The 13,778-nt window shown below is 62.5% G+C and overlaps 1 protein-coding gene across 1 annotated transcript in view; it reads right to left on the bottom strand.

The window, feature by feature from the left end:
• LOC119111524 (zinc finger protein 1) overlaps positions 1–13,778 on the bottom strand; it is a 110,057-nt gene that overhangs the window by 33,835 nt on the left and 62,444 nt on the right. Inside the window, exon 2 of the mRNA XM_037235339.1 lies at positions 8,098–8,418. Coding sequence (XP_037091234.1) covers positions 8,098–8,418 — 321 coding nt within the window. The remainder of the gene's footprint in view (positions 1–8,097; positions 8,419–13,778) is intronic.

Below are 13,778 nucleotides of genomic sequence, written 5' to 3'. Positions count from 1 at the left end.
CAAAAATCATCCATCCCGCCTTTAATGATACGTAAACAGTGCCGAACTGCTTTGAGCGGACGCCGCCGCTGCAGACAGCGCTGGAACCTGGTCGTGAGCGGGGCTGCTGACGCTGTTGGCGCATGCTCGCGCACTACCAACGCCTGCTGACGCTGGCTGGTGGTCGCCTGGTGCATGCTGATCCGCTGCTGACCCTGCTGAACCTGCCGACGGTCCGCCTACTGACACCTGGTGACATCCTGCTGATGCCTTGTGAGGGTCTGCTGACTTCGGATCACGGTCCGCTGACAGCTGATGACCGCTTGCTGACGTCTGCTGATGATCTGCTGACGCCTGCTGGCGCTCGTCGTCCCCACTACACGGCTGACCAGCGATCGGCCGGCCCAGCCAGACGCCGCCGCCCAGCAATCAATGGCGGCGGGGCCGCATACTGCTCCCACCTGATGACACCTCTGATCAATACGGTTTACCTTTGGCAGCGGGCCGAGCGGCGCGGCGCGGCGGGCGCATGGCGCCAGCCGCCGCCGCCGCCGGCCGCGCGCGCTAATCCGATCAGTCCGGCCGGCCGGCCGGAATTTCTACCTGGTCGGCGCCATATCGGCGATTGGCCAGCCTACGTCTGGACGGTAAACAGGCGGCGCCGGCGGCGGCGGCGGCGACGGCGGCGGCCGCGCGCTGCCCGATAAATCGGCGGTGAAGCCGGGCGGCGGCCGGGCCAGCCGCCGAGCTTCCGCACGCACCGGCCGGCCGGCCGCCGGACCTGGCCGGCTCGTCGCGGCCCACTAATCTCCCAGCCCGGCGCAGTAACAACACAATAAATCTGCCCGGCCGTCCCGAGATCAACCCGGACGCCGGCGCGCCATGATAAACGCCCGGCCGGCTGGAAGTTGGCTTTTTTCGGGCGCCGGCAGCGCCGCGCGGCGGCCGGCCGGCGCGACGCCGCTCCCCTCGCCCGGTTCGTCGCGCGGAGATAATGCAACGGTGAGCAATAACGAGAGGGATAAATCAAGCGCAGGTCGGCCGGCGCACAAAGGTGCTGTGGGGGACCCGCGCCGGCGATGGCCGCCGTCGGAAGCGACGCAGGAAACGACGCCGCGGCGCGCCGGCCGGCCGCCGGCGTCCGCTTCGACGGCCGGTGAGTCAGAGGGGCCGGAGCCGGCCGACGAGGGGCAGATGATGCCGCTGGTCCCTCCTGCCGGGCGGCTACGGCGCCTCCTCGGCCCCTCTGCCCTCGCGCGGTGGGAGAGCCAAACGGCCCAGGACCACTGGCAGTGAGGAGCAGGACCACTGGCAACGCTCGGCGCGATGAGGAGCCGAGCGGCGTGAATGACGAGGGCACGCGCTATCGGACACACACACACACACACACACACACACACACACACACACACACACACACACACACACACACACACACACACACACACACACACACACACACACACACACACACACACACACACACACACACACACACACACACACACACACACACACACACACACACACACACACACACACACACACACACACACACACACACACACACACACACACACACACACACACACACACACACACACACACACACACACACACACACACACGTGCGTGAACCTCAACGTGCCGTTCCCACGAGTGCATCGCTCACTGCACTCGAGTCCAGCGCCCGGACCAGCAGCAGCTCATGTCGCCGATGGCGGAGTGGGCAGCAGTCATCGCTGCCCACGGCGCACGGCGGGCGCGCCGCTCGTGCCGACCTGTGTGCCGGCGGCCCGCTAAGCACCGCCGGGGGACCTGTTAGCAGAGGCGGGCGACCTCAACCGGCCTCGCGACGGCGACCAAATCAAAACAAGCCAGATTTACCGCCCGGCCCGGTCGTTGCACAGGCGATATTGCCCAACTTTAGACATCATAGTGGAGTGGCAAGACCGGGGATTAGCTCAAGTGTAAACAGGCGCAGACGCGGGCCCGTGTTAGCTCCGTCTGAATGGTTTTATTTCGCTCGCAGATCGCGTCGGCCGCCTCCGTTCGCCGCGGCGCCGACATGGTGACGCCCTGTTTGCCGCGGGCGGCCCGTTCGTCGCCGCCGTAACCGGCCGCGCGGAACTTGCCAGCGCCTTGTCAATAGTCGTAAGTAATCAGACAGGGCCTGGCGAGAAAAATGGTGGGCGTGTTGACGCGTTGTGCACACAGCGCCGCGGCCCACCGTCCGGTGGCGCTCGTGCTGACTCCGGACGGGGCGCTCTCGGCCACGCCCCGCCCGGCGCGCCCGCCGCCCCGCCGATATATTGAAAATTCCCCGCCCGAACTTTCCGATGGCACGAGTATGCACGGTAGCGGCGCCTGGCGCACCTCGGACCTGGCCGGCCGTGCGCCGACCGCCCCAGGGCGCCGCCCTCGCGCCAGCGGCGAGAGCGGGGTGCTGCGGCCGGCCCGGCGCGCCAGCGGCACACTTAGCGACCGGCGCGGGCGGCGACAGGCGCGCGGCAGCCATCGTCTGCGCGCCACCACCCGTGGAGCCGTGACAATGCATTACCGGCTATCGACAATACATGCCATTAACGCCGACACCTTTCAATGGCCGCCGCCGCCGGCTTTGTTATACGGACTTTGATATAAGGCCTCCATTATACGTGCACAATACATATGACCGGCAGATATACCTTGGCTTGTAAAAGGGCCTGCCCAATAATGTGGATACACCTTTTGGCGGTGGGCGCGTTGTCGGCGGCGGCGGCGCGGCGGGCCGTCGCCGTCGCCGGCCGGCGAAAGGTGTAGCCGGGCCGAGTTGACTGCAGAAAAGGTGGGAGGGGCGGCTGGTATTGATCGGGCCCGGGCCAGGAGAGGAGATTCGGCTGTCTCGGCACCACCGAAACTGGCCAGAGGAGCGGCCCGGGCCAGCCGGGCCGCCGGCGGTGGCGGCCTGTGCTGCCGCCGGCGGGCTCGGCCTCAACCAACGCCCACCGGCCGCCGCCGCCGCCGCCGCCGCCCCATACACGGCCGCACATGAATAAAAATGGAATTCATCACCGCAATGTGATTTCAGCAGTCATTCACAGGAAAATGACTCCGATACGTATGGTGCGACGGTTCGCGTGTGCCGCGCCTCGTGCACGAATTGCCGCGTCGTGGGGCCGACGGCGGCGGCGGCGGCGGCGGCGTCAACGGCCCGTCCGCCCTCCCAGCGCTTCTAATTTTCCGGGACGCGCGCGGCCGACTGTGAATATGGCCGGCTGGGGCTGCTGCTCGCACGCGACAGGTAGAGAAGGGTGCATAATAATCGGGCGCAGGTCCGGCCAGATACCGGCGACGAATCGATACAGCAGTCATTCCGTTTATTAGGCGTGGCGTTGGGGAAAGCCGGGCCAAAGCGATAAGGGACAAAATATGGCCGTAAATCAGTCAAAATTGGCTGCCGGCTAGGTATAAATACTTGGGCGCTGCATCCCATCACGGCAGAGCGTACTAATCTTCCACCTCACCAGGTTATTTGGGTTTAACCGCGCCCGAGAAGGAGCAAGGAAATGGACGACCACGCATCGCTCGCCAACACTGTGTACATAATGTTCGATTGACAGTGCAGAGAAGATTGCATGCCAGGTTTCATAGAATACGTAATCACACCCCGCGGCGCCTGCATAGGTGACGCCGCGAGAAAGGGATGGTGCGCCACAATTGTGGCGAAGATGTGCTGCCAACTTTTCACACGTTTGGATGTAAGCAGTAGACCAGAAGGCGCTTGAAAGCGTCGGAAAACTTTCATACGCCTAAAGTATACATTATTGTAGGGTGCCCTTGTCTGTCAGACTCGTGAATGACACCAAATGTCATATTTCAGCTTGTTATTATGCGCTGATCCGTGTCTTTCATAGCTTAACAATCTTCACCGTTCTTCACATGTTGTATCAGGCCTGACGCCCGCCGAGTCGCAACCTCCAACTGATGTACATCGTCTTGCTGGACTGTCCTCCACCTTGTCCTGCGACGCCCTGGGTGCCGTCCCTCCCTGCCCGGCCCCAGGTAATCTGCTCTCTGATTGGCTGTCGGCTGTACAGGTGGGCCCGGGCCGTACACAGAAATCAACCACACGAAGCCCGCTGATTGGCTGCCGGCCGACAACACCTGGCTATCCCCCGGCTCAGTGGTTTACACAGGTAAACGGCGGCAGGGGGGCGGGGCAGCGCCACCGGGGCACTCCCACTCACAGGCCAGCCCGCTATTTGTCATGTGCGAACAACGGACACAGACGCCGATAAAAACACGCTGTAGCACTATCAGTCATGGCAGAATTGATGGAGACGAAACTGACACAAAAACGCGCCTCGTTCGTGAGCCTGTGCCTGCCTCGCAGAAGCCGGCGGCTAGCGGAGCTTATTAGCCCCGCCCCGCAGCCGACCCGCGGCGGCCGCCTCGGCGGCGGCTCGGGCCGGCGGGCGTCACATGGCGTCAGATCGCGCGCCGCCGCCGGCCTCATTACACCATCGGAACTGCCGAGTACCTCGGCCGGAAGCCGGTAGGGGTGCGCCCCATCATCGGCACGGGCGTCATCAGGCGGCGGCGCCAGGTCGGCCGGCGCCGCGCCCGCCCGACAGCCGCACAATGCCCGGTATGAATGATGGCAATCGGCACGCGCCTGGCGATTACAGCCGCCATCCGAGCGGCATGGCGTCCAGGAGACAATTGTGGCGCCGTGCGCGTGACACGTGCGGCGGCCATTACGGAGCGAGAGCGACGTGCGACGGCGCGGGGCCGGCGGGGGAGATGAGTAGCCCGGCCGGCGCGGCGACGCCCGGCGGCCAACCTGGCGCGCCGCGCCGGCCGCCACCGAGGCGTCCTTTGTCCACGCGGTCGAAACAAAACGGCTGGCGGCCATGCTGTGGCTGGACGACAGAGCGGGCTTTTGAGTGCGGTGAGTGTCGCGTCATCAGTGCGGACTGGCCGACTGGCCTGTCGTTTATTACCCGGCCGCCGAGGCGATAAAAGTCTCCTCCTGTGCTCTTTGCTTTCACTCGGTAACTTACGACTCTGCCCGGCTGAATTCGATTACTTTTCCATTTGACCAGTTCTTTACAGCCGTTCTCTTTCAATTTTAGCCGCTGCTCCCGAGTGCAACGTCGCGATTTTACTGCAACATGCAACAATTGGCGCGGCGATGACGACTGTAGCGCCATGTTACACCCCGCGATACATGCAGGGTCGGGGATCGTCGACGACAAAGACGCCTGGGGCGACGAACTTATTCGCGTGTCGCGGCGTTCCGAGCACAAAACTCTTCACCACGATGGCTGCCGTCTCCTTTTGTATTTTCAGTTTTATCTTCAATTCGGGCGGCAATAAAAAACAAACGACTGTCAATCGAGAATGGCTGCCTAAACCCCAGGAATCTGGCTGTTATTGGTAGCGGCTCGGGGGCGGCGGAAGCGATAAAGCTGCCCGTGTCAGCCGCATCTGCGGCAGGGGAGCTTCTCCACCGTCACGAGCGGTCACTCGGCAAGATCGGGCAGTAAACGGCGGCAGATACGGCAGGGTGGCGGCGGCGGCGGCGGCGGCGGCGGCGGCGGCGGCGGCCGACTCCATCGGCCGCCCGCGGCAGGGCAGAGCTGCAGCTGGCCTTGACCAGAGCCGCCACGGTCCACACACGCCGGCCGTGCTCACGGGCCTCCGCCGCTGCCGCTGACAGACCAGCCGTGCCAGCTTGCCCGGTGGCTGCAGTCGGCGCCGCCCCGGCTCGCGGCTCGGCCGAATCTCACAATAGCCCCGCTTCCGCCGACCTCATGCATGCGGAGTGCGACCGGCGGCCGGCCAGCGGGAGCGCAGCGCCGGCCTGCCGCCGCCAGAAGTCAGCCAGCCGTGGGAGCGCGCGGCGCCGCGTCACTCGGACCGCCGACACGGGGGCGGCGACGGGCGGCCTGTGACGCTGTCGCGGTCAGCGGTTAGCGGTCAGCCACCAGCCGACAGGCGCCGGCCGCCCGCCGCCGTCCGGCTGCCTCAAATGTGTCGTGAACAGATGAGATCAAAATGCTTTATGGCCGCGAAAAGACGCATCACTCTTTTGTCTTACTCCAAACGGAAAGATGCGTCTCCATACAGATCTGCTCATTTCCTCGGGCGCGAATAAATCTCGGCTGGCGAGCGTCCGGCCAGCGCCGCTCGTAGGTCAAAGAGGTCCGGCCACGGCTCGCTTACGGCAGTCGTCAAACGCGGCGCAGGCGCCGACATATTCGGTCGGCCCGTCAGAGCATCTGTCGGATTGCCGTCCGGATTGGCCCGGACGAGCAGGCTCAGCGGCGGCAGCCGGCTCCGGGACGCTCCGCAGGCATTGCCGGGCTTCGAGCTCAGCCGAGCCATGCACACCAATCAGCGACGCCGTCCAACGGAGCGCGCACCAAACGCGCGTTAAACGCACGCCCAACGCACGTCTAACGCACACCAAACGCACGCCGAACGCACATCGAACGCACGTCAAACGCACGACAAACGCACACCAAACGCAGGTCAAACGCACACCAAACGCACGTCAAACGCACACCAAATGCACGTCAAACACACACCAAACGACGTCAAACACGCACCGAACGCACGTTAGACGCACGCCAAATGCGCACCAGGCGCACGTCATGCTGCGTGAAGTGACGTGACGTCCCCAGCGGCCAGCGAAACATTCCGCAGAAGCCGGCTGGCCGGCACGCCGGGCCCCTGCCGTCTCGCCGGCGACCCGGCAGAGCCGTTCGACAGGAGACGGTCTAACGAAGAAATAACGGGCCGACTGGGCGGTGCCCGAGCGCACCGCTGACGCAATGACGCATGTCGGCGGCGCGCCGGGCCGCCGATGACGTACGGCACACTCGCCGCCGGCCGGCTGCCGCCCAACCGGCCGGCCGCCCGTGCCATCTCACATAACGGATCCGCCATCGCATGGCGCTTCACGACGTCGGCAGTCGATAAAGATTGTTTCCAGCTTCTCATAACGGCCGATTCCGGACGGTAATCGTGATGCATGCATGCCGTGTCAATGGCAAAAACATTTTAGGAGCGCGGCGAGGTCCCGGGCGCGAAGGGACGCCACGGCGGCCCCGCCGCCCGCCAGCCGCCCGCCAAACACAAAACGGACACGGCATATATGAATGCATAAATCTAATCCGGCTAATGTATGACGATTTGGCAAATGAAATGCGGCGGCGGCGGTGCGTTGTCAGCCGGCGACGTGACGTGACCCGTCCAACGGGCGCAGTCCGAGCCCGAGCCCGTCGCCGCCGACAGACCGCCGCCGCCGGCCGCGCCGGGCCCGCTCTGTGCACCGGCGGACAAGCGATACTTCAGCGGCGCGGCGGCGCCCCACGCCGCGGGACCGCCAGCAGCGCGACCCACCGCCGCCGGCTAATCATGATTTATGACGTCATTAGTCACGTGATGTGCAGGTAGAGGAGCCGTGATGAACGAGCCGGCTTAGGTCACGAACAGTGGGCTTACGCGCCATATCGGAGCTCGATCTGAGCTCTCGTCCCGCGCCAATAGCAAGAGCGCGCGGATTAAAATCGTCTCAAAGTAACATTAATTACGGTTCCATTTCCGACAGCCAAAACGACGTGGGCTGAATTGTAAATCAAGTTTGATTTTTGTCGGCGTTTGCGGCGGGCATATCATCGCGGCTCGGGATTGAACGGCGGTTGCCTCGTGCGCCAACCGAGGTAATGAAATTTCGGCTATTGTTTTGTGACTTTTTACGTGCCCGGCGTCGAAATGCCCGGCAAGTGTAGGACAAGGAGCCGAAATTAAATCACAACGATCCCAGCCAGCGCACGGCGGACGCATTCCGAAAGGGAAGTGGGCCTCAAGCGCGGCACGGCGCGCGGCACCCCCGGATCACCACCTTTATTGTTTTCGAGAAGGAGAAATAATGGCTTGATTAGAACATCTGGATAAGACAGCGCTGAAAGGTGATTGCCGGCCGGCTCGCGGCGGGAGAGGGGGGATGGGGGAACGGGAGGGGGGGAGGGGGCTGTGCCGGCGTCGGCGACGGCGTCGAGGAGGGAGCGCGAGCGCCGCACGCCGCCGCCGTCGGCTCGGGGCGCGCCCGGCGCCTGTTCGCCTCACCTGGAGCCGACTCGTGGGTCGCGTCCACCGGCTCGGCGAAGATGACGGCCGTGTCCTTGCGCGTCATGTACTCCTGGATCTTGCGCTGCTCGCTGACGTTGTTGTTGTGGCAGGCGTCGGCGTCGGCATCGGCATCGGCGTCGGCGTCGGCGTCGGCGTCGGTCGGGCTCGGCCGGCCGGCCTCCATGTCAATGGTCAGCTCGCTCTCGGCTTCGTCGTTGGTATCCGTCTCGCCGTCGCTGCCGCCGCGGCCGGCCGCCAGCGGACGTGACGGCTCCTCGTCGGTCGACATCTCCACCATGGCTGACACGTCCAGGTCAACTGGCGAGAGACGGCGCCGGGTTAGCGACAGAGGGGTCACGCGGTGCCCACCGGATTGCTCGGAACGCATCCAGTGGGCCAGCAGATTCTGCACAACAAGCAGCACAGAATGTCCCCCCCCCCTCCACATCCTGCAAATCAGGCGGCTCGGCGCTCCTCCATTCGTCTCAGCTGTCGCCATCCCCTCCCCGCCTGGCTGTCGCCGAATTGTCATCTGCCGAGGAGGGGAGACTGACTCAGGTGAGCCTCCCCATCCCATTTCCAGCCGCGGCGCCGCGCTCCGCTGATGAATCATCCCGACCAATTATGAATAGTTCTGCTGGCGGGCGGGCGTTCGGCGGCCGCCAGGGGCCGCCAGTGCGCGGGTCCACGCCGCCGTCATCACGGGGACGACGCTGCGCGGCGGCCGGCGTCCATCGGGGCCACCCGAACGGCCCGAGCCGGGCCCTGCCGTCGTCGCTGCGAACAGCTGCGCTCGAGTCCGCCGGTGTCAGCCATACGGCGCGATCTGTTCGGACGCCGTGAGTTGTGTTTTTATTGTTAGATACCGTCCTAGGCGGCTCAGGGGTGGGGCGGAAGAGGATCTGCAGCCCGTGGGCGGCACTGGACGGAGCTATTCTGGAACGAGGTCGCGTTGTCGGCGGATCTTACGTCACCACCACGTGCAGGAAAAACACATGCCAATATCGTAGAAGGTGCTCGTCAGCAAAGCAAACAAGGACAGCCCTTCGCAATGGTTCAGATTGTTGTACTGGCCGCTGCAGTACGACAAGTGAACATTTGAACACTGTTCAAGCTCTTAGACCCCGCGCTGAGTTTGAGTGAGGCAAATCCTGGGAGCAAAGCCGTTAGCAGTGAATTCCTAATCAGACTACATCAGCTGCACATAAGTTGAGCGGTGCCATCACCGCCACATATCCTCAGGCAATCACATGTCGTTTGACGCACCCAAGGTGGACACGTGGCCATCACTCAAAAACGGATTGTTGTATGGTTCCATACGCAGAGATCGATAATTTTCAACAAATCCCACGGGTCCCATGCCCTAAACACGTACAAGACAGCAATGTCTACGCTCCAAATCAAAAGATAAACCCCGGCGGGTGAAATATTTTCAGCAATGCCAGGACGGCTAAGGAATCTGGCGCACTCAAACAAAGGGTACCCTCGTGTATCTAAAACTGGCCGTGGAATAACTTATCTGTGCACATTTGTTCACAATTCCAGCGTCGCTCCAAATAATGTCATGTTTCGCTTTCCATTGTTAAATCTCAGCAGCTCTGAAAGGGCAGTGCGGATCGTTTACGTAGACATTCGCTTCGTAATACCGTCGGTAACGGACTCCATATTGTACGGTGGAATATCAGGGGCGTGTGATTATTTCAATTTAGTCTGCTCGATAAATTGTTTTACACTGCATGTTCCTTACGAGTCTTCATTTTGACGAATTTAGTGGAGGCAATTGCAAGCTACAATCTCATTTTCCACAACTGGTGCGCCTTAACGATAATTTAATTACATCAGGAGCGACCCTATTTGCATTATTCCTCCACTCCTTTACATAAAACTCAAATAACGTCCGAAGAATTAACTCCAAATCTAATAACTGCACAAAGAAGCAGAAGTCACGGTGGTACTCGGCCTCATTACGGGTTTCAGCGACGCTGGTCAAGCGACCAAGACAGCGCCGACACTGGCCGGGAAGTCGGAGCTGGGTGGGGAGGGGAAGGGGTAGAGACCGTCTGAACCCCGACCGCTAACTTGTTGCCATCTTCGCTGAGTTACGACCGCTATTCAAATCAACCGCATCGTTGTCGCATTTTACAGCGCTTTTACGCGAAAATCAATGCTAATTTGCATTAGGCAGTTACCGAAGAGAAGCGGCGCAGATGCATCCAGACGCTAACAGAGCTGGTCCCGGTGACCCCGCAGCGCTCCTTCCCGACGCGATCGGCCGAACCTGCGCATTATCATGGTGCCAGAGCGGTGCTCAGGTGCTGCTGCCGCCCCGCCGCCGGCCGACAGGTGTTCTCCATTAGCCATATTGCCTTCTGCACGTGCTGCCGGGTAACAGATGGCCGCCAGCGCGCCAGGTACGCCCCGCGTCGGCTGCGCCGCGCCAGGTACGCCGCGGCTGCCTCACGCCGCGTGAGAGCGGAGCAGACGGCGCGATCACGCGCGGTGCGCGTGCCAAACGGAGCGTGACTGGGATGGCGGGGGCCGCGGCGGCGGCGAGCACCGGATGTGCGCTGATGAATGATGCCCTCCAGGTGACGGCTGGCCGAGAGGGGGCGCTGGCGGCGGCCATTTGCCGACCGGCGGCCCGCCATCATGACAGCATGTTGGGAGCGGCCGCGGGTGGACGGCGAACTGGTCATCCCCAGGCGGGACAGCGGCGCTGCCCGGCCGGGAGTGTGACGGGTGAGTCGCGGTCGCTGCGGAGCGGGTCCCGGGCGGGGTGCGCCACACCCCGGGCCGACTGGGGAGGGTCACTGCAGGCGTCGCCGGACAGCCTGCGGCGGCACCGCTCCGACCACGGCGTCTGTCCGACCCGACAACAAAGGAGCGGCTCTAAATCACCACCGGCGGCGAACGGCGGCTGACGGCCGGGCCACCGGCGGCGCGCGCCGGCGGCGAGTGTGGCGCGCGCCAGACCGCGTCGGCCTCGTCGCACGTCGACGGTCGCGGCGCGAGCCGCTCGAGCCGACATCCTGCGCCGCAAACAGCCGTTATTCTTCGTCGGGGGGAACAATACCGGCCTGACAGTGGCGACAAAGGCGGGCAACAAACCGCATTATAACTCATTTCTTCCAGATCACTTGCTCGCAGTCAGCGACACAACAAAGGGTCGACGGCAGGGGGCCGTGGAGGGGCCGCCGAGGGTGACGTGGGAAAACCCACCCTCCCTAATCCGCCGCGTTCGTCGCCATGCGGGCCCTATACGATTAGTCAATGGGTAATTGCTGCAAGGTTGGCAGCGCTGGCGTGGAGAGCGGGCCGCCGCGTTGGCAGCCATCACCGACACGGCTTTTTACATCATTGCTGAAGCAGCACCAGATGAATCCCTCTGATATCAGGAGTTTTTGACAAGAGCGTTATTCAAATGAGCCAAGTTTTCGCAGTCCGAATCACGATTTCCAATTCTGTAGACCGACAAGTTTCATGAAAAACTGTCAACCGCGGGCCAGCGCATAATGGAGGCAGCACGCGCCTTTGGGCAGGCACCAGGGAAAATCGTGTCTGTACAGCGGCGGATCGTGTCTGTACATCCGGACAGCAGCAGGTAGTGTATGTGAGCGGAACGAGCCAGAGCGTGCGTGGGAAAGGAAGATGCCCTGTCCCAGGCGTCCAGTCCTGACTGGACTGTGTCTGCAAGATGTGAGACTGCACCGAGACGGAGCCAGGACGGGCCGCCACGCATCTCACATCTTCACATCTCCACATATCTTGAATGTAGAGAAGCAAACAGAGCATAAATAGTGGGTATCAGCGGGAAAAACAAGGCAATTTACAGAGGCGTTCAGTGTTCTGTCAGCGCGCAGGGCGTGTATCAGCTACCCGATACAATGCCAGAGGATTCCACACTACTAAAATTATCTGCTAAGCACTATACATACACATAGCCACCCGACTGTTGAAGCAACACATCAGTTTCCAAGCGGAGCTCACAGGCACCGGTGCCCCTGAATGGCAGCACGTGAAGGGCAAGGAAAGGACCCGCGACCAGAGATGGAGTCGCCGGTCCCGCCGGCCGACTGTGTCCCGGGCTCGCTAATCGCACCCGCCCGCGTCAAGCGAGGCCCGCCGCCGTCGTCCACCGTTGCACAACAATCGCACCTTGATGTGGTCTCGTAAAATCTGCATGCGGTCGTAACTCATCGCTACGGGCGGCGCGGTTGGCGGCGCCGCCATCGTCTCGGTCGTCACCTGCCTTACGGCTCGGTTACGGCGCCGGCGGCCGGCCCGGCCGCGCGCCGCGGCGGAGCCGACGCACTGGCACCAGCAGCTTCGGCCGGCTCGTCGCGCGCACCAGCATCGGCGGCCGGCTCATCGCGCGCCGCGACGGAGCCGACGCACCGGCACCAGCAGCGGCGGCCGGCTCGTCGCGCGCGGTCCGCGGCGACCCCGTTCCCAGAGCGATTAGCCACGGCTCGACGGCGGCAACCTGGCCGTGTGGCGGCGTCCGCTCGCCTGCAGCGAACCCGTCCACCCGGTGCCTTGACGCCGTGGCCGGCCGCATGCTTACACAAGCAGAGCGCGTGGGCGGCGGCGGCCCGGCCCGGCCCGGGCGCCCCAGCCCCGACGCCAATCACAACGCGGCCCGCGGCGCGCGGCAATCGCGCCGCGGGCGGCCGCACAATGCGCCACCATCTTCGCTACCTTCTCCCCAGAGTAATTTCCAATCATCTTTATTGTATTATATTCTCATCCGTAATCATTTTTGGTGTTGTTTTTACATATGGTCGGCGGCGCGCGGCGCAGCGCGCACCATGGTGCGCTGACTGCCGACCAATGGATAGCTGAGAGCACCCGCCGGCGGCCGGCCCGAGCGTGACGTCACGGCCCAGAAGGATTCTCGCTGAGGGAATCGGCGCTTCCTGTCGGCGCCACGGCTCTGTCGCGCTGTCGGAAGCGGCAGAGCGCTTCAGAGGAAGCCGCGTCCGCGAATTTCGCCGGCTGCAGGCCGACTTCCTTTCCATGATCTCACAACTTATTTAGTTTCAATAACGATATCGTTTGCCAGCTCCGCGAAGCTCCGAATTCTTACTCCGACCGCCGTTGTTCTGCGGGGAGCGCCAGGCTTCAGGCCGTCCGCACGCCCGCGTCCGCGTGAGCCCAGCGTGGTACGGACGCCGTTGTTGGCACAGCTCGGTCCCGTCGTCATAAAACAACTGTTGATAATATGGAGTGGCTTTGACCCAGTTTTTCGACTCAGCCCGCTGTGTATGTGTGGATATTAATCACCCTTTGAGCAGCCGCTAGGAAGACGCGTGCTGGCGAGCCACACGCATCTACTGGCAGCGATGCATACCGCAAGACTGTTTGTTTGGCTTTTTGTATCACTTGATCTGGTCTTGCATAGCCTTGATGATCCACCTGGGTGGGGGGGGGGGGCCTTAAACGCGTCGGCACATCTAATTTGTTGCCCCGAAAGGGGAACAAAGTCCAGTTTCGGTATTACCATCCTATATAAGCCTTTGATAGAGCGTTGAGCTTCGGCTGATATTCTGACTGTTTTTGTTTTTCTGAGCCATTGGTATCGTTGTTCCTTTACATTATATGTAGCCATCTCGTCATAATCTTACTTATATCACGTCATCTCCTGACACGTAGCCGTCAAAACTTCATCTCAATGTCTT

The sequence above is a fragment of the Pollicipes pollicipes genome, unplaced genomic scaffold (genome assembly GCF_011947565.3).
Source record: "Pollicipes pollicipes isolate AB1234 unplaced genomic scaffold, Ppol_2.1 Scaffold_7261;HRSCAF=8764_pilon_pilon_pilon, whole genome shotgun sequence".
Lineage (NCBI taxonomy): Eukaryota > Metazoa > Arthropoda > Thecostraca > Pollicipedomorpha > Pollicipedidae > Pollicipes > Pollicipes pollicipes.
This window is presented reverse-complemented; position numbering and strand designations above follow the sequence as displayed.